General features: G+C 42.7%; 1 protein-coding gene across 1 annotated transcript in view; it reads left to right on the top strand.

Annotated features, from left to right (window-relative positions):
* The window catches only part of kcnh8 (potassium voltage-gated channel, subfamily H (eag-related), member 8), a 59,434-nt gene that overhangs the window by 25,365 nt on the left and 14,118 nt on the right, over positions 1-19,951 (top strand). Inside the window, exons 4-10 of the mRNA XM_005928609.2 lie at positions 1,115-1,242; positions 4,735-4,972; positions 5,073-5,230; positions 11,291-11,495; positions 13,972-14,181; positions 15,495-15,694; positions 16,699-16,948. Coding sequence (XP_005928671.1) covers positions 1,115-1,242; positions 4,735-4,972; positions 5,073-5,230; positions 11,291-11,495; positions 13,972-14,181; positions 15,495-15,694; positions 16,699-16,948 — 1,389 coding nt within the window. The remainder of the gene's footprint in view (positions 1-1,114; positions 1,243-4,734; positions 4,973-5,072; positions 5,231-11,290; positions 11,496-13,971; positions 14,182-15,494; positions 15,695-16,698; positions 16,949-19,951) is intronic.

Consider the following 19,951-nt stretch of genomic DNA (forward strand, 5'->3'; position numbering starts at 1 on the left):
TCTTCAAAAACTTTCAAGCTTAAGATGAGACTCTTGCGTATCTTATCAATCTCCTGTCATTCCTTTGTTTGTTCTCTTCTTTTATGACAAACATTTTCACCTTTGGCAAAACGGCTTCTCACCTCTACTTGACTTTTTGCATCCTTGAGTACTTTTTTCACAACTGCATTCCTCCATGAGTTTCTCATCTATTCCATCTAATTTTACAATCTGTCCACGGCTTCCCCTACTTATGCACAACATCCACCCCTCCCTACCTGTGTGCCCCCTCTACCCACACAAGAATGGCTTTAAAAGTGGAGGGAAATTCATTAGATCTAAAAATAAGAATGTCTCTGCCTCTGTGCTCCTGCCGTGTCGTGTCCCCCAAGGCTGCACCGTGTTATGGATGAGCCCTGTCTTTTCTCCTTGTCTGTGGTCCACACGCGCACACACCCACAACACACACCAGAGAACTCATATACTTTCCAAAGGACACTCAGAAGCAGTTATCACTTCTATTCTGCAGCTTTGTTATCGTTGTTATCCCCTTTCAAGCCAATCTAGCCTTAGTCCTTTCCTGTGGGTGCGCAGCGGTGAGAATGAGGCCCAGAACCCAGCAGCAATAAAGTGCCTTCTCCCATTACCCAACTCCTCAGTCTGAACACATCACTCCTGCACTATCCTGCACTATCTACTTTATCTGCTACACACAGTCCCACACCAGTAGCAATTTACCACAGAAAATATACCTTACTGAACTGCCTCTTTGCCCCAGTGGCGACTTATCAAAGCTGAAAATTGCACTGTTTTGTTCGAGATGGTACTTACACAATAAGACATTATCAGTCAACGGGTTTGTCCAGTACAGCGGATGAAAGCATAATAAATGTTTTTTGACCAAACAAAGGCCAAAGGACTGTAAATATCATTCACTATCTTTTCATTTCTGATCAAATAACACAGTTTGCTTAGAAATGAATTATTCCCACTGCTGCATATTCATGTTTTCCTATTCAAGGCAGAATATTATGTATTTCATCAAGTATAATGGCTGGTTCAGTCATCAGTTAACCTTGGGGGGTAAAGTGTTGTAGATCGGTGTGTACTAATTTTTCCCTGTGTGCATTTCCAGAGCGACGGCGCGGCAGGGTGAAAACAGGCTCTCCTTTCAGCTCGGCTCGTCTGCGGAGCAGTACCGTACTTTACCACATCTCTGGGCACCTACACAGCAGAGAGAAGAGCAAGATTAAACTCAACAAGGTATCATCATATCATCAGCCTCTTCAAACAATGGGACAGGATGCATCGTGATGAAGGATTCATTTAAAAAGTGGATGGGGACAGATTGTGCAATTTGGGAATTAAGAAGATAACTGCTGTTAGTGAAGCACAATGGACACACTCAAGGGCTAGGAGCAAACATCTCTCACAAACAGTGAATTTACAACAATATGAATAGTTTGAGTAATTTCATTCCTGTATTAATAATGTGATTATTTATTTAACAAAAAATCAAGTCAAATGCAAAAGCAGTGTGGTAAAAAGAGGGTCTGATGTACTTGATTAACTGAATATTAGCAAGTGTGAGCACCTCTATGAAAGAAGAGGTTCTGGCAGTTGGTTGGTCTGCAGAATTCAGGTGTGTGTTACATAATGCCAAGAAGGAAAGTCATCAGCAATGATCTTAGAGAAATTGTTGCTGCCTATGAGGCCGTTTCTAAACCATCTGAAGTCCATCATTCTACAGTGAAATAGATTCACAAGTAGAAAATATTCAAGACAATTGCCAGCATGATGTCCCATCAAATCCACCCCGAGGTCAGACTGTGCAATGCTCAGAGTATTGCAAAAAGTCCAAGAGCTACATCTCAAAGTCTACATGTTAAAGTTAAAGACAGTAGAATAGGAATAAGACAGAACAATGACAGCGTGTGTGGAAGAGCTGTCAGAAGAAACCCATCCATCCATCCATCTTCATCCGCTTTGTCCGGGGCCGGGTCGCGGGGGCAGCAGCCTAAGCAAAGAGGCCCAGACCTCCCTCTCCCCAGCCACCTCCTCCAGCTTATCCGGGGGAAACCAAGGCGTTCCCAGGCCAGCCGAGAGATATAATCTCTCCAGCGTGTCCTGGGTCTGCCCCGGGGCCTCCTCCCGGTGGGACATGCCTGGAACACCTCACCCAGGAGGCGCCCAGGGGGCATCCTTGTCAGATGCCCGAACCACCTCAGCTGGCTCCTTTCGATGTGGAGCAGCAGCTGCTCTACTCTGAGCCCCTCCCGATGGCCGAACTTCTCACCCTATCTCTAAGGGAGAGGCCAGCCACCCTTCGGAGGAAGCTCATTTCTGCCGCTTGTATCCGCGATCTCGTTCTTTCGGTCACTACCCACAGCTCGTGGCCATAGGTGAGGGTAGGGACGTAGATCGACCGGTAAATTGAGAGCTTCGCTTTTACACTCAGCTCCCTCTTCACCACGACGGACCGGTGCAGCGTCCGCATTACTGCAGCGCAGCCCCAATCCGTCTGTCGATCTCCGGCTCCCTTCTCCCATCACTCGCGAACAAGACCCCGAGATACTTGAACTCCTCCACTTGGGGCAGGAACTCATCCCCGACCCGGAGTGGGCACTCCACCCTTTTCCGGCTGAGAACCATGGCCTCAGATTTGGAGGTGCTGATCCTCATTCCCGCTGCTTCACACTCGGCTGCGAACCGTTCCAGTGCGAGCTGGAGGCCCTCACCCGATGAAGCCAACAGAACCACATCATCCGCAAAAATCAGAGATGAGATTCTGAGGCCACCAAAGCGAAAGCCCTCCGCCACTTGGCTGTCGCCTAGAAATCCTGTCCATAAAAATTATGAACAGAACCGGAGACAAAGGGCAGCCCTGGCGGAGCCCATCACCCACCGGGAACGAGTCCGACTTATTGCCGGCAATGCGAACCAAGCTCTTGCAACGGTTGTATAGGGATCGAATGGCCCGTAGCAATGGGCCAGACACCCCATATTCCCGCAACACCTCCCACAGGACACCCCGAGGGACACGGTCGAATGCCTTCTCCAAGTCCACAAAACACATGTAGACTGGTTGGGCAAACTCCCATGCACCCTCAAGTATCCTGGAGAGGATAAAGAGCTGGTCCAGTGTTCCGCGACCAGGACGAAAACCGCATTGTTCCTCCTGTATCCGAGGTTCGACTAGACGGACGAACTCTCCTTTCCAGCACCCTGGCATAGACTTTCCCAGGGAGGCTGAGGAGTGTGATCCCCCTGTAGTTGGAACACACCCTCCGGTCCCCTTTCTTAAAGATGGGGACCACCACCCCGGTCTGCCAGTCCAGCAGGTACTGCCCCTGATCTCCACGCAACATTGTCAGAGGCGTGTCAACCAGGACAGCCCTACAACGTCCAGAGCCTTCAGGAACTCGGGGCGGACCTCATCAACACCAGGGGCTCTGCCACCAAGGAGTTGTTTAACTGCCTCAGTGACCTCGCCCCCGGAAATTGGCGGGTCATTCCCCTCATCCCCAGACTCTGCTTCCTCCTCGGAAGACGTGTCAGTGGGATTAAGGACTCGAGTCTTTTTTTTTTTTTTTCCTCGAAGTATTCCTTCCACCGCCTGACAATTTTCTCAGTCGACGTCAGCAGCGCTCCGCCAGCACTATACACAGTCGCAGGTAGAGCACCGCTTTCCCCTCCTGAGACGCTGACGGTTTGCCAGAATCTCTTCGAGGCAGTCCGAAAGTCTTTTTCCATGGCCTCTCCGAACTCCTCCCACACCCGAGTTTTTGCTTCAGCCACTGCCCGAGCCGCATTCCGCTTGGCCTGTCGATACCTGTCGGCTGCCTCCGGAGTCCCACAGGCTAACCAAGCCCGATAGGACTCCTTCTTCAGCCTGGTGGCTCCCTTCACCTCTGGTGTCCACCATTTGGTTCGGGGATTACCACCACGGCAGGCACCAACCACCTTGCGGCCGCAGCTCAATGCAGCAGCTTCGGCAATGGAGACGCTGAACATGGTCCATTCGGACTCAATGTCCCCAGTCTCCCTCGGAATGCTGTTGAAGCTCTGCCGGAGGTGTGCGTTGAAGATCTCGCGGACTGGGGCCTCTGCTAGACGTTCCCAGCACACCCTCACTACGCGTTTAGGTGCACCAGGTCTGTCCAGCGTCCTCCCCCGCCACCTGATCCAACTCACCACCAGGTGGTGATCAGTTGACAGCTCAGCCCCTCTCTTTACCCGAGTGTCCAGAACACTGCACTAAACTGAACACTGCAGAAACAATGTGCTTTGGACAGATGAGACCAAAGCAGAGATATTTGGCAATAATGTGCAACACCACACTCGGTGAAAGCCAAACTCATACCAACCTTTAGCACGGTGATGGGGGGTAAAGACTAAGAAATTCAGCTACAGGAGCTGGATACTTTGGAGACCATGAACCCCTCTGTATACCAAAATATTTCAGAGTCATAAATGAGGACATTAGCAGTCAAACAGCTAACGTTTGGCCCAAATTGGGACATGCAACAGGATGTTGAACAGAATTTCTGAAAAAGAAAATTATCAAAGTGCTACAATGGCCCAGTACATCAACCTGATTGAAAGCTGGAACATTATGAGAGCTGTGCATTAATAAATGCTGTCAAACCTTCATGACCTGAATAATTAAAAGAAGGCGTGCTTTCTTTTTCGCTTGACTGTAGGTGGAAATAGGTGGATAAACTGGCTTTTTCCCCCTTATATTGTCCCATCCAGAATGTGTTTGGCGACCTACCTGCTCTGCCCGAGTATAAGGTAGCAGATGCCAAGAAGTCCAAATTCATCTTACTACACTACAGCACATTCAAAGCAGGATGGGACTGGCTGATTCTGCTCGCCACGTTCTACGTTGCCGTGACGGTGCCCTATAACGTGTGCTTCATCGGTAACGATGACGACCTGACCCGCAGCACAACCGTCAGTGACATTGCCGTGGAGATATTGTTCATCATAGGTCGGTTGCTGTCTTAAAACTGTTTTATTGTCACTTGTAAATAATTGAGTCTTCATAATAACCACCAAGCCTGTGTGTGTCTTTTTTCTTCAACTGCCAGACATCGTTTTCAATTTTCGTACCACTTATGTCAGCAAGTCAGGCCAGGTGGTCTTCGATGCACGACAGATATGCATCCACTACCTGACCACGTGGTTTATCATCGACTTGGTGGCCGCGTTGCCCTTTGACCTGCTCTACGCCGTGAAAGTCAGCGTGGTGAGTAGCAACTGGCTCGATGCCTAACACCGCAACATACTTTGGTTTCCAGAGCTCTTTCAGTATCTCTTTGGGATATTAATTACGTGCACTGAGCAAGCACTGACAAAACTATCACATCTGCATCATTAAAACTTTTTTTTCTGTTGCTTTAGTAAAATACATATCCCCCTAAAAAACAATTGAGAGGAGGAAGAAACAGAGATCCGGAGCAATTAGGTAGACTGTGTTGTCTTGTCCCCGGATGAATGATGTCACTGAGTCGAAGCATTGCACTTTAGGGAGGTTTTGATTGGTTGCTTATAGAACTTTTCGTTCTCTGGTCTCTAATTTAGAGAATGGGATACTTTGACTGTGCTGAATATCACTGTTTGCTCACTCAGCTGCTGTAGAGTGGATCAAAAGCTCAATACGGAGTACTGGATGGATGCACACAAGCATCCAGTCTCAAATAGGTGCGTGTTTGACTAAATGCTCAGAACAGAACAGGTATTAAAGAGCAGGAAGAAAGTGTACAGATCTGTGTTATGAAAGGAGACGGTTAATAGAAGAATTCGGCCGCTGTTTGAAAAAAATCAGCAAAATGAAAAAAAATATTTACTTTCAAGGTAAGGAGGGAGGGAAAGGATGCGAGTAGTAAAAGGCTGCTGCAGGCAGTGGTACCGGTTTGATACAAAGCTCTATTAATGGAAATACCACATGCTCAGTAGGCCAGGATTTGTGTGTAGGGGTACCAGGCCATGAGTTCCTCCATTTCCCCGCTGGGATCAGCAGGAATGGCTAGTAATTGAGGAACGTTCTGCGTGAAGTCTCCTCTAAGGACAGGAGCATTCATGCTGATGTCCCTTTTGAGAACAGAAGCCATCTTTCACCGAAATGAGCCATGGGGCCTCAGCGGTGTTCCTCTCTTTTGTTTCCCTGTTGTTTTTGTCATATGTCTCAGTCATTTCTGTTTTTAGCGTGTTTCGCATTCTATCTTGTGACTTTTCTGTTGTTTTGTGTCACTTGCACTTTCTTGCTCTTTTTCATAGTCTCTATAATGCTCTCATTTTCCATGATCATTGCTCTGTGTATTATAAAATGCAGATAATGTTTGGACATATTTCACAAGTTTAGGAAACAGAAGGGGACAGAGGGAAAAGTATAGAATAAAGCAAAAGCAAGTCTATGATTCTGGGTGCTGTAATTTGTATGTATATATTGGGTGTCTATACACTGGTTATCGCTGCAAGTGTATATATGAAAAGGTTTCTGTGCATCATTTTGTTACCTGCAGATTGTCACAAAAACACATAATTTTACCCAAATTTTATAGCTGAATGCACAAAAAATGCAAAACATAACAGAGTTGGCAGACATAAAATATTATTTTTGCACCAACAAAGTGATTCCCAAAGAAATATGAGCTTAAAACTGGAAGCGTATCTCGATATTGTCTGGAGTAAGTCATTAAAGCAGACTGATCAAAAAACAAAAATAAAAATAACGATAAACAGTATTTGAAAGTTGTTTTCTTAAGGAAAAGGGGAAAATTCCAGCAAAGACCTGACACAGGACCTAAGAGATGCATCTGGTTCTTCAGCTGATCCAGCTACTGTTCACTGACGCTTCATGAGAAATTGTGTCAGTGAAAGGGTGGCTGTCAGGAAGCCATTTTTAATGAAGGGAAACAGGTATGGTATTCAAAATTAAATTAAGAACTGGCCTGAAAATTAGTGGGAACAGAAGTGATGAATCCAATTTTGAAATGTTTGGTTCAAAAAGTCAGTATGAACAGATGAGGTCAGGAGAGATGTATAACAGCAAGTGCCTACAGCCATCTGTAAAACATGGTGGAGGCTCTGTCATGGGTTTGGGCTGCATTTCAATCAGCAGCGTTGGAGAGCTTATCAACACTGATGAAATTATGAACACAGAAAAGTACCATCACATTTTGATCCTCTGCACAGAGTTTCATTGGGAGCAGCTTCATTTTTCAGCATGACTGATTTTTGATATATATAGATTATATTATCATTTATGCTTGCACTTGTTTCACTGCATCGCACCTATTTTGCATTTTCCTACAAAATTTAAAAGATATGAGGGGTGGCTCAAGACTTTAGCACAATGCTGTACTCTTACTGTGAGGGAATAAAGGAACAGAAGAAATATGTAATTAAATAATATAAAAAAAACCCCCACTGTTTATATGAACATTTCTACAAGCAAGCTCCAGGCAGGTTACCAATACTCACCAATTAGTCCTTTTCCTTGGATATATTCCTTTTTATTGGGTGTTTTCAATACTCTTCCCTTTTTCTCTGTACTTTGGACCAGACCTCTATTTATCATCTCCAGTTGGTCCAAAATGCAGCTGTTCATCTGCTGACTAGTTCAAAACAGAAGGAGCGTATAACCCAGAGTTGGCCTCTCTACACTGGCTTCCTGTTGCTTACAGGATCCAATTTAAAACTTTACTCTTTCAGAGCCTTCTCTGTGACAGGTCCCAGACTCTGGAATAGTCTGCCTCTAAATATTAGATCTGCACAAACACTCGAACATTTTAAATCTTTACCGAAAACACATTTTTATCCACTGGCTTTTAGCACATGTTGGCCTGAACATTTTTTGTTTTAACAGCCCCATTAACATCATTGTTGTGCATTTTACTTATTTTAGTTGCCTTTTAGTTTACAAAGCACTTTGTCCAGCATGAGCTGTTGTAAATGTGCTTTATAAATAAACTTGACCTTGACCTTGAAATTTTGTGTGCATTTCCATGCACAACTGTGCATTTTAGTTCCCAACAGAAATTTTGGTTTTATCTGCTTGACTGAACTATTTTTTCAAGAAAATAACACAGGAAGTCCAAAAACTTGTCCTGAGTGGAAATTTGAATAGCATTTCTTCACTTGAAAATGTTTACCACCAATGTACATTTCATTCTCTTCTTACTTCTTTCTTAAATGAAAAGTTTGTGGACATAATCTGGCTTTTTACTGATATGAACATTTTTTTCAGCAGTACATGGTTGGTGTAAACAGAAACCTCCGCTTGATTTAGCTGCTGTGAGTAGGTCTCCTGGGTCTGCATGGCTGGATGCCCTGTTGGCATTAGAGAACAATGTTATTCATGCTTATTGGCCTGATACCGTGGCATTAATAAAATAAATAAATAAATAAACATGACTGGCCATGCTGTTGTGATAGGCGTGCAGGGCTAAAGGCGTGGCTACAGGGGGAGAAATAATGAGCATTTCTGCAACCTTATGGTCTCACGCGCACAAAAAGCAGAAGTAAGCAATCAGGCTGCAAAGCATATATATTTCACACCTGATAAGCAGAGGAAATGAAAATGTGAATGGCAGGGGTGAGATGGAAGTGACAGGAGGAAAAGTTAAAGGAAAAAGTAGCAGGTGGTGCACATATGCATTGCTGGCTACATTATATTGCTTACCACTCATGGCGCTGGAGAGAACGGGACGTGGCGCAGCCTGCTCGCTCCATAGGTGGGATGTGGGGTGGTGATAGATAGTGTAGGGGAGATGGTGCCTCTCCCCTGGGCTCAGTAGGAGGCTTCATTACGCCTTGTGCTGCACCAGCTCTCTATTTCTCATGGCGATAGGACCATAAAACTGGAGACATGTGCAGGAGAAGCTCTGATAAGGACAGTCCACATATCTCCTCCTCTTAGCTTTGTTCAAGCACTGTAATTCCCTCCTTTACCTCCTTGTCCCTTCACATGCACCCATGTACACACAAACAACCCTTGATATATTCTAGTTATTACTACATGAAATAGTTATACGGTGCCCTGCTGATAATCAGCACAGAGCCTGAGAAAATATCTGAGTCTGCACATCAAATGTAACCCAGGGGCCAGAGAAACAAATTGTCCCAAAGAAAAGACACTCTTTATTACATATGTTAAATAATGCATGTGCTGTGGACACAGATGTTGGACATCCATCCACACAGATTTTGTGTTGTTATGGTGTGGTTAGCTTTGCATACAATGTGTGGATTATATGCAGCGGTGTGTCAGCACATGGTACTCTAATGGACCCTGGTTTAGCTTCTCTGTCTGCATAAGCTTAGCATTCAGAGATGTACCCTGACAACACCACACCACAGTCAATGCATTGCACATCTATCCAAGGTTAAAGTGACCGTCTAGACGTGAGACTGACCTATGCAATACTGAGAAATGTTTTATCTACAATTGGCAGTTTATGCTTTTTCTTTGACATTTTCCTTGAAGTCTTGATTGCGCTTACTAGTCAGCGACTTTTCTGGGTGCATGACAGAGGCTGTTTGTAGTGTGACAGACTGATTAATCTCACTGTACTAATCTGGCCACCTTTGATGGGCCCCATCTTCAATGCATAGGGTTCCTCACTCTGACTCTCTATAATTTCCCAGCCTCTACAGTTTTGAAGACAAAACTTCTGGGTCCGGTACCACATACTTTGGGGCTAGCTTTGCAATGTTTGCAATGTGATGTTTGTTATCTTGCCTTAAATGTTTAGTTGAGACATTAAACACTGTGCACAGAATATATCATGTTACCTGGGTCATGCAAGGCCTAACTAGCATGACCTCTTTGGTCCCAGTGTTCCTGCACACTATTTTTATCATTCTAATGTGTCACTCTTCTCTTGATGCTTTGTTCCATTTGCTCGGTATAGAGGACCCTAAGGTGCTGCTGGCACTTGCAGGAGACCATTTTTATCAGCAGTGTTGGTGATTTGGCCCCGTTATACACAGCTGACGCAGAATTCCTTTTCTTTAAGGAAGTTTATCTAATCACTGTGTTTTGTTTTCTCTTAGATGGCCTAAACTACTTCAGTGACTAATTGCTACTGCACAGAGAAATCCAAAACCAAGTCCTTTTTTTTTTTTTTTAAATATAGTGACGTGATCTTGAGATCTCCTGTTTTTCTTCTCCTTAAATTGATATGAACAGGATCATAATCCCTTTTAAGGACATTTCCTGATTGGAATATCACAGCTGAATGATTTATTGTATTTATTTATTTATTTATTTTTGTGGAAGTGAAGATAACTGTCTGGATGCTTTGACTACACCCTATCTTTATATACAGTATTTTTTTGGCCTACTTTCCCACCCAATTTTCCCTGCTTCCTCTCCTCGCTACACAAATACACATGTAACATGTATCACATGTCCTCTTTGTCCTACATCTTTCTTAATAATACCTGGTGTGTACATCTCCTGTGGGGAAAGATGACAGCAAGTCCCAAATGATAGACTGTTCGCGCAGTTTGCCTGAGGAGCAGGTGCAAGTCAGAGGAGGGCTCCGAAGACATGGGCCAAAATTTAAGTGGTTACAGAATGAAGGAAAACAGAAAAGGCATAAAAAGTCCAGAGAAGCAAACTCGGCTGAAGGTGGGAATTTTAAGTTAAAACACAAAACCAACACACAGGCTGATTTCTCTTGCATTCAAGGTTATCAGCAAATCTTGATACAGATCACATTATAGAGTCAGAGAGCAACTGAGTAACTAATGCTGAAAAATACCTCCTTCTTTTTTCCTATAATTAGTGCTGCATGTGCACAAAAGTGCCTTAATCAAATATTATTAACATAGTCGGTGGCTATTATTTGATATGCCTCCCATAAATATCATAGTGGGGAGCTTCTTAACACCAGTTGGCTGGTTAGCTTCGCTTGATTTTGTGAGACACTGTAAAAATTTGAGAAAACTGAAAATACATTTAATGTTTTAGTTCTTCGACACTTCTTTTTATATCTCTTGAGAAGGATTTGTTGGTTAGACTTCTGTTAATAACTGACAATCATTTAAAGTTCATGCTGGCTTTGAAATTTAGTACAGAATGTCAGTTTTATGTGTTTTTTTAAACTCTTTGATAATAAGAACCATTTTAAAGAAGATTCAATGTATCCTTGTCCATATAATTAAAAATAAATCTGTCAATCCAAAATGTGAATTCCACTTCACTTTAATGTGAAAGTTCTTAACAATAAAACTTGTATGTAACCAGTTACTTCATTATCTACAAATAGATTCACCTTGGTTTATTGTTTACCTACAGGTGTCAGTGGTGCACCTGTTGAAGACTGTGCGTTTAATTCGACTGCTGAGGCTGCTCCAAAAGATGGACCGCTACTCGCAGCACAGCACTGTGGTTCTGACCCTGCTGATGTCCATGTTTGCCCTTCTGGCTCACTGGATGGCCTGCATCTGGTACATTATCGGCAAGAAGGAAATGGAGGACAACACGAACAACTGGGATATTGGTCAGTGGCGGGGGAAATCTTAACCGCAAATCTTCAAACTCTTCTTCTTCTTTGAGCTGCTTCCTTTAGGGTTTGCCACAGTGGATCATCTGCTTCCTACCATCACTACCATCTTGTAAACCTTCTCTTTCACTCTTGCTGCTATCCTTCTGTCGCGAATTCCTCCTGACACTCTTCACCCTCTCTATTCTGCCTGCACTCTCTTCTTCACCTCTCACGTGTACTGTCCGTTGTGTTGGATGGTTCATCCCATTTATTTTACCTCTGCTCCTTGCACCTTCACCTTTCCACTTGTTTCCGTCTCATTCACACACACGTAGTTCCTGTTTTTCATTCCTCTTCTCTCCAGAGGATACCTCCATATTTTTTATCCATCTGCTCCCTGCTCTCACTGCTGATCTCAGTGTCGTCACAACATCCTAGTCCAAGGAGACTCCTGCCTGACCTCATCTGTCCCCTTGCAAACAAGAAAAGGATCAGAGCAGATCACCGATGGAATCTCACTTCCATCTTAAAGCCATCTGTCATTCCTACCTCGACACTGTCTATCTGTCCTCATACATGTCCTGCACCACCCTAACATACTTCTCTGCCACTTCTGACTTCCTCTTGCAGTACCAGAGCTCCTCCTTTGGCACCATATCATATGCTTTCTCTAGATTCACAAAGACACAGTGCCACTTTTTTCGACCTTTTCTATACTTCTCCATCAACAGTCTCACATAAAACATTTCATCTGTAGTGTTCTTCCTTCGAAGCGCCTTTGAAATCCTATGATGTCAAAACAAACAGCGACTTGTAACCGAGACCTTTTTTTTCAGCATAGTCCAGGTGCTACTGGGCACTTTGCCAGTATCAGCTGTAGCATCTTCAGGCGCTGTTGGTGCTTGGATTAGTAATGTAATACAATCTTCCCACCCCCTATCATTCGCAGGAAGACATTGAATGTGCTGATTCATCACAAATGTTGCTAGAATATCACAGAGAACCAGACAAAGAAAGAAAAAGATTTGTTGCTGTGTTTTGTACCAAAAATTAATTGAATTCATTATATTGTAGCCATGTGAAAATTAATTAATTAATAAGTCTCAGAGCTACCCACCACTGTGGTAAAAGTGTACATGTAATGTGATGTGTGCCTGCAGAGATTTGTTATCAACTTTGTTACAGGATGCTAATGGAAAACTGACTCCGGTGACATCAAATGCTGGGACAAAATGTGGGGGTAAAAAAACAGCCTCAGCTTCTGTTCTAGCTGAAGGAGTCATTATCTAGTTTTGTCAGACTCAGTATAAAAGAAACCTTGAGCTTCTATGGGCCAAAATCTGTGCAATAAACAGACTCATACAAAGGCTATAATAAAGGCTAGTATAATGAAAGACACAGACAGACAGACTAGACTGTATCCCTAAAGGCCAAAAACATTAACTCGTTTAAAATTGGCCCTTTCAGCTTGACCTTCATGTTGACCTCTGGACTGCTTCCAATGCTAGCTGCAATTGATAGATTGTTCTCCGGAGAGTCCTGTTCGGTGCACCTGCAAATTGTGCATCTATGCTGCATGTAGGGTCTACTCCACTGTGTCAGAATGGTTAGCCTTTAACTATTATTATGGAGAAGTGGACAAATTCAAAGAGAGTGAAATATGCTTAATTGGATTTGTGGTGAGTAAAGATTGTGCTGTTCTGGCTCATGAATGTTCTCCCTGTGACAACACTGGACATTCCCAAAACTTCAAAGTCATGTTCATTTTTATGCTTCACACCTGATGCACTACCTGCAGGCTCGCTGGCTGCAGGTTTTGGGGGGGTTTTTTGGTTTTGTTTTTTTTTTTAAAAAAAAGAAGCTTTCATCACCAATAGTGTAGAGGTGCACAAGAAGACAAACTTGAACAGGACAGAAGTCATATTTAAATTTCTGAAGTGCCGTTAAAACCAGAGATACAGGGTTTTTTCTGCAAGTGAGATCTTATATTTACCTGTATATGCATTTGTCATCAGGGTCTTCATATAGGATTTTAAGCCTTTACGGTAGAGCCGTAAAAAAAAGGTGGGTGCAACAACTGCATCACTTATGTGTGTGTGCATTGTAAAATCAGTGCAAAATGTGTTAATTCTTCTCATACCGAAACACAAGGCTTCCCCTTTAGTCCTCAGGTCACTTATGTATAACGAGGCCCGTTGGGCTGATTTTTGGTTAGCATCGATAAGCTGTGCTGTTCACAATTACCTTGTTCTTGCGTCTTCATAACTGGATCCCGGTCAATATCCAGTGGGTCATGAGAACAATGCAGATTTCTTTTCACCAATTACTGCATAGGATTTCATGATAACCAGTAAAAATGAAGGCTGGTAATTTTGTGGAAATTTTGTTACAAGTCGAGTTTAATTTTTATATTAACTGCTGTTATGAAATTGAAACAAATTTAACGTTTCTGTCTGACCATCCGTTTGCTGTTTACACTATATTAAAACAGGATGGCTCCATGAACTGGGAAAGCGTCTGGAGTCACCGTACTATCCCACAGGAGGTGTTAATGGTTCTGGCAGTGGTCCCTCCATCCGAAGCGTCTACATCTCTTCACTCTACTTCACACTCAGCAGTCTCACCAGCGTGGGCTTCGGCAATGTGTCAGCCAACACTGACGCTGAGAAAATCTTCTCCGTTTGTGTCATGCTTATAGGAGGTACACGAACAAACGATCAGTCGTGAGATATCGTCACATTAACTTGAGTGCACACATGTTTTGGAAATGATGGAAATGCTTACATTATCATGAGATCAGATTGAGACAACAGTGTGTGGAATTATACTTACCTGTACAAATGACCCTTACCTGAAATCGGATATGCAGTGAAGCAGGATAAACGGATGGATGGAACATCAACAAAATCTGATCCTGGTCCATCATTTGTTTCACTGTAAGCTGTTATATTTCACTGGCAGACAACTGCAGGAAGGTCTGATCCGGTTTAAACTGGCTTGTTACACTACATTTGTGTTTTGGGGATGAGGAGAGGTCACCGTGGTGGGGGTTTTCCCTGTGGACACTCCCAATTCTGGTTCAGCTAAATGCTAAATGTCCCTGGCTGCCTGGGGCAGTAGCAGTAGCTGTCACAGACACACCACACAAACATGTGCTTACACAAACACACACACACGCTATCCCTGTTGGGTTTACACGAAATAAAAACTTGAACCAAGCACCTGTTCATATTTATATGGAAACATAGGCCAAACTGGATGGGTGGAATTGAATTAAATCATTTTATTCCATCATTCAATGCAAACATGAATAACAATATGACTAAATTACCTTACCGGGATACAACAGTGTAAAACATAAAATGTAATTAGTTTTCAGTGGTGAAGCTTAAAGCTCAGTTTTCTTTCATTAATGGCTCATGCCACAATCAGTAATCGCTGTCACAGCAGTCCCACTTTCCCGTCTTGCAGCGTGCGACACAGCTGCAGCACCGCTGAAAAGTGGATGAGCTTAGGTGAACAGGACAGGTATCTGTCATCCCAATCAAATATGACCCTGCCAGACCTAATCCTGATGTTCCTGTGTTCTAGGAGTAGAGCTGCAGGATATGCATGTGTATATTTAGTTGATTTGATGTTTATTTGATCATAGAAATCAAGTGGAGGCAGAACTGTTGTAAAACTAGCCTTATTCCTGTTGCTTATTTAATATTTTAAAAATATGACAGAGTTCCTGTTTCTAGATGTTTCTCTCTGACCTGCTTTGAGCAACTTATGATCTGAGTCCAATTCCATGTTTTTCTACTGTTATTGTGCTGCACTTGTAACACTTGTGCTGATGTTTCTCTTTGGTTTACTGTGAGATACAAAACCAGTCTAGAAAAGAGTTTAGTCAGGTTTCCTATTTTTGTTCCCTGTCTTGACAATTCAGTGTCAGCACATTTTTCACTGTATGTCATCCATACTTACTGTCCACTTCATTAACTCTCCTTCTTCATCTCTTCTTACCTGCAGCACTGATGCACGCTTTGGTCTTTGGTAATGTGACAGCCATTATCCAGAGGATGTACTCACGCTGGTCTCTGTACCACACCAAAACCAAAGATCTCAAGGACTTCATACGTGTCCATCATCTGCCGCAGAGCCTCAAGCAGCGAATGCTGGAGTACTTTCAAACAACCTGGTCGGTCAACAATGGCATCGACTGTAACGAGGTATGAAAGGAAGACGACCTGATTGGTTTTTGCTAAACTGAAATTGGAAGTGTCTTTGCATTGACGATATCCCAACATCACCATCAAATACAGTAATTACTTCAGTAGGTATTAACCCTTTCCCTACTTGGTCTGTTCACTTGTACTTTAAATGTCCAAGTCCAAGTTCACATACTCCTTACATGTCAGCCACATTTAGGTTCATGGTAGAGGTGAAAATACAATCAATGGTACTATGATTACCCACAGTGAACGCAGGTGTGTTTAGCCCTGAGCACTGACTCACAGGGAGAAGAAGACATGACTTTTTTGTCCATGCATGATGATATTTAGAGGACAAGCTCTCGGCCTTCAGTTTCAAAAATGATGATTCGAGGCTGGTTTTCAAAACCAGATTTTGTTTATGTTGAAGACAACATCAGGTGAAAGGAAACGTGCAAACAGATCTAAGTGTGCAAATGTGGCTTCAGGACCATGTAGAGAAAACACACAGTAAGACAGGGTGAACAACACCTCTGCTTGATAAGCTCAGGGAAACGGAGGCAACCAGTCAGCAGTATAGTAGCAACTCGTCCCTCTAGGCTGTGAATGCCTGCAAGACAGCTGTCAGAAAACAGAGCAGGGAGTGGAGGGAGTGATGATGATGAAACCCAGACAAATGAATTATAGATGGGCCTGTTGATTAAAGTAAGCCTGGCTCTGATGACTCATTGATCAGCTGTGATGCTGCTGAGCTGCAGATCTTTGTCCCGCTGAGGGGATGGACAGATAGATGATGTGCAAATGACAGCGTTTCTCCAAATTCTCACCTTATATTGTCTGTGTTGCAGCCACAGGTGTTGCATTGGTTGGTAATGGTGTATAAAGGTAATTATTACTATATAATGATAGTAATAATAATATCTTTTAACTTTAGGTACATGTGTTTGTTTTTTTTCTTACAATTACAAGTGTCATGCTGCTCACATCCTTCTCTGATTTCTATTTTCCCCCCATCTCTACAGCTGCTGAAGGACTTCCCAGATGAGCTGCGATCTGACATCACCATGCACCTTAACAAGGAGATCCTGGAGCTGTCGCTGTTTGCCTCTGCCAGTCGTGGCTGCCTGCGCTCCCTGTCACTGCACATCAAGACCTCTTTCTGTGCTCCAGGAGAGTACCTCCTTCGACAGGGTGATGCTCTCCAGGCCATCTTCTTTGTCTGCTCAGGATCCATGGAAGTGCTGAAAGATGGCATGGTGCTGGCCATTCTGGGTATGATAAAAGGGAGAAGGAAGGGGCTCGGGGGTGGGAAGACGGAAGGAAAACAGATCTTTTCTAATTTTAACAAGGAAACAGCAAGCTTAATAACGAAGCTCTGCGTGGCTCTTTGTGTAAAAGCCCATCCTGAAAATAGGCTAATTGTTTTGAATTTGAAGGATTACATTGTCCTAGAGGCTATTGTGCATTTTCAGTGAATTATTATTAAGCTCTTGTTAAAAAGTCAACTCACTGGCCTCAGCAGAGATTCCTCTGAAGTTATCATCACTCTGATGCTGCAGATTTGTCGACTGCATATCCATGATGTGAATCTTCCAACACATTGCAAAAGGTGCTCTTTTGGATTGAGATCTAGTGGTTGTGTAGTCCATTTAAGTACACTGAACTTATTGTCATGTTCAAGAAACCAGTTTGTGATGATTTGAGCTTTGTGGCATGGTGTGTTATCCTGCTGGAAGCATCCATCAGATAATGGTGCAGGGTCATAGGTCAGCAACAATATTCAGGCTGTGGTTAAGCTCAGTTAGGCAACAATGCTCACTTGGTTGTAACAATTTACACAAACAAGGTGGGATGGTTCCGTGCATATTTAAAAATTCATTCGAATTTTGCAGCAGAAATTGAGAATCGTCAGACCAGGCAACATTGTAGCCTAAGTATCCTGTTCTTGTGCCACCTGGTGTGGTCTTCTGCAGCAGTAGCACATCTGTTGTACATTCTTCTGCAGCCTTCCAATCAGCTAGAAGCATGTCTTGGGGGTTCCTTTTTGTCTGTATTAGATTGTGCAGTGAAGATGAGACAACAAGCCTTGGATCTGAGTCAGACCTGGGCCACAGCATTTAGCCCTCCAGCACATGCAGCATATTGCCTGCTCAACTTGGAAGCCAAACAGGCACCCAGGGAACTGCCATTGACTGGACATTTTCTCTTTTTCTGACCATTCTCTGATAACCCTAGAGATTGTCGTGTGGGAAAGTCCCAGTAGATCAGCAGTGTTTGAAATTCTCAAACCAGCCAACGGCCAACAACAATGGCATGTTTGAAGTCTCCTATATCACCTTTCTTTCTCATTCTGACAATCATTTTGAACTTGGGCAGGTCGCCTTGACCATGTCTACAGGCCTATATTGATGGAGCTGGATGGATGAAGCTGCCGTGTGATTGGCTGATTAGATATTTGAGTTAAAGAGCAGTTGAAAATGTACCAAATGCAGTGACCAGTGAGTGTAAATGCCATTTTTGAGCAATCTCCTTTTGCAGTAGGCAAAGACGGACTTGTCAATTTGTGCACATAATATGAAGGAGCTGCATTCTTCTTTAAGCTGGGCTGCATGTTTTAGTGATGTCTTGAAGCCCATAGAGGATGAGCGGAGCTGACTGGCAGGTGATGAAAGAGACATTCAACCTTTGCCGATTGTTTTATATCATATACCAGTGATCCATTCGATCCATAATTGTCCAATTCCATCCAGGCTAAACTATTGCAATCCAGTTATGTCCAGCTGAGCATTCATCATATCTTTTCCACAGAAGTGTAATTCAGTCTTCTGTCAGCTTTAATCTGTGCTGTCCAGTTGAGTCTAGCACATTTAATCAGTCCAATTCACAGAGTTAGGTCATTTTAGTTTCTTCTAGTCTTGATCGTTTTAATGCTGCTCATCCCAGTTCCTCGTTGCTTGCTGAAGTAGGTCTCTATGTGACACCCCAGGCCAAATTCATTTGCTTTTTCACTTTTAAATCGATATTTGATTTGCTAAAGCAGCAGCTAATTACAGCATCTGAAGCCAGAACTGACTCCTGTGTTTTCTACAACAGAAACAGAAAAATACAAAAACAGTCTATTTCAGTAGGTGGATCCCCCCGATTCAGCAATTCCAAAGGAAGCTGCGTGGTAAAATAGAAACAGGCTTCTCATTAACGGTTCCACAATGTGCTCAAAAGCTGCGAGTCAGCTTGAACCGAGGAAAAATATCGTCTTTGTTCATGAAATTACAATAATTATTTAAAAAGGACTGTTTTGTTTATACAGCAGAAGTCTTGGTGAAATACAAATGAAAGAAAAAGTAGATGAAAAAGGTTAAAATAAAGCATAAAGGAAAATAAAGCTTGATAAAGATAAAAGCCATCAGAGCCAGTAGTGTCTCCTGAGAAGAACAAATTAGATAAAACAGAGAAACGTGTGCTGCAGACGTTTCATATTTATGAAGTTGCATTTCACTTTAGCAAAGTCTCTTTGTCCTTATTATTCATTTTTATTATGCATTTGCCTGATTAAAAACATTTCACGTATTGCAAGTATCAAATGGTCATCTTAAACTGGCAGATCCCAATCAAAAGGCTCTGTGCAACATGTCAAACTGCGAGGGACTTATTTATGATCAGGGCCTCTCTATAGGATCGGTAGTCTTAATAAGAGTTTTTTAGACATTTTTTGTTTTTATTTGGGGGTTTTTTGTTACTTAAGAATAGATCATATTTATTTAGTTTCTTAAGAAATGGTTGTTCTTGTGCGACCTAAAACATGCAACACTGAACAAACCATATTAAGCTTGTAATCCATATATAATAGGTTTGTTACTATGAAGAAGCAGTTAAGTACATTTTTGAGGGAAAGCACTTAGTTAATGAGCTTGCAGTTGTAAAACACAGCAATGCAGAATAAATCATTATGCTTTCCAATGACTTATAAAGCGATAGTAAGCAACTAATATTCATGTTAATAAGCAGCTAAGACCTGGGAACTTAAATATAAAGTGCAAATCTGCTCTCTCTCCACCCACATGTCTTGTCTGTATCTTCATTGCCACTATTAATACCAAAGCTGAATAACAGGTTAGAATGATAGAAAGATAAAAGAACAAAAGAGTCACAAAATCTGCTCCTAAAACGACTTTAACACATTAAACATGGTTATAAAGGTAATCATTCAACTTCTTCAGTGCTCAATACTTAATACTCAATACGTAATGGACTATTTTTTTAAGAAAGATTTTAAAA

This window comes from Haplochromis burtoni, unplaced genomic scaffold (genome assembly GCF_018398535.1).
Source record: "Haplochromis burtoni strain Fernald_Lab_line unplaced genomic scaffold, NCSU_Asbu1 Contig_116, whole genome shotgun sequence".
NCBI lineage: Eukaryota > Metazoa > Chordata > Actinopteri > Cichliformes > Cichlidae > Haplochromis > Haplochromis burtoni.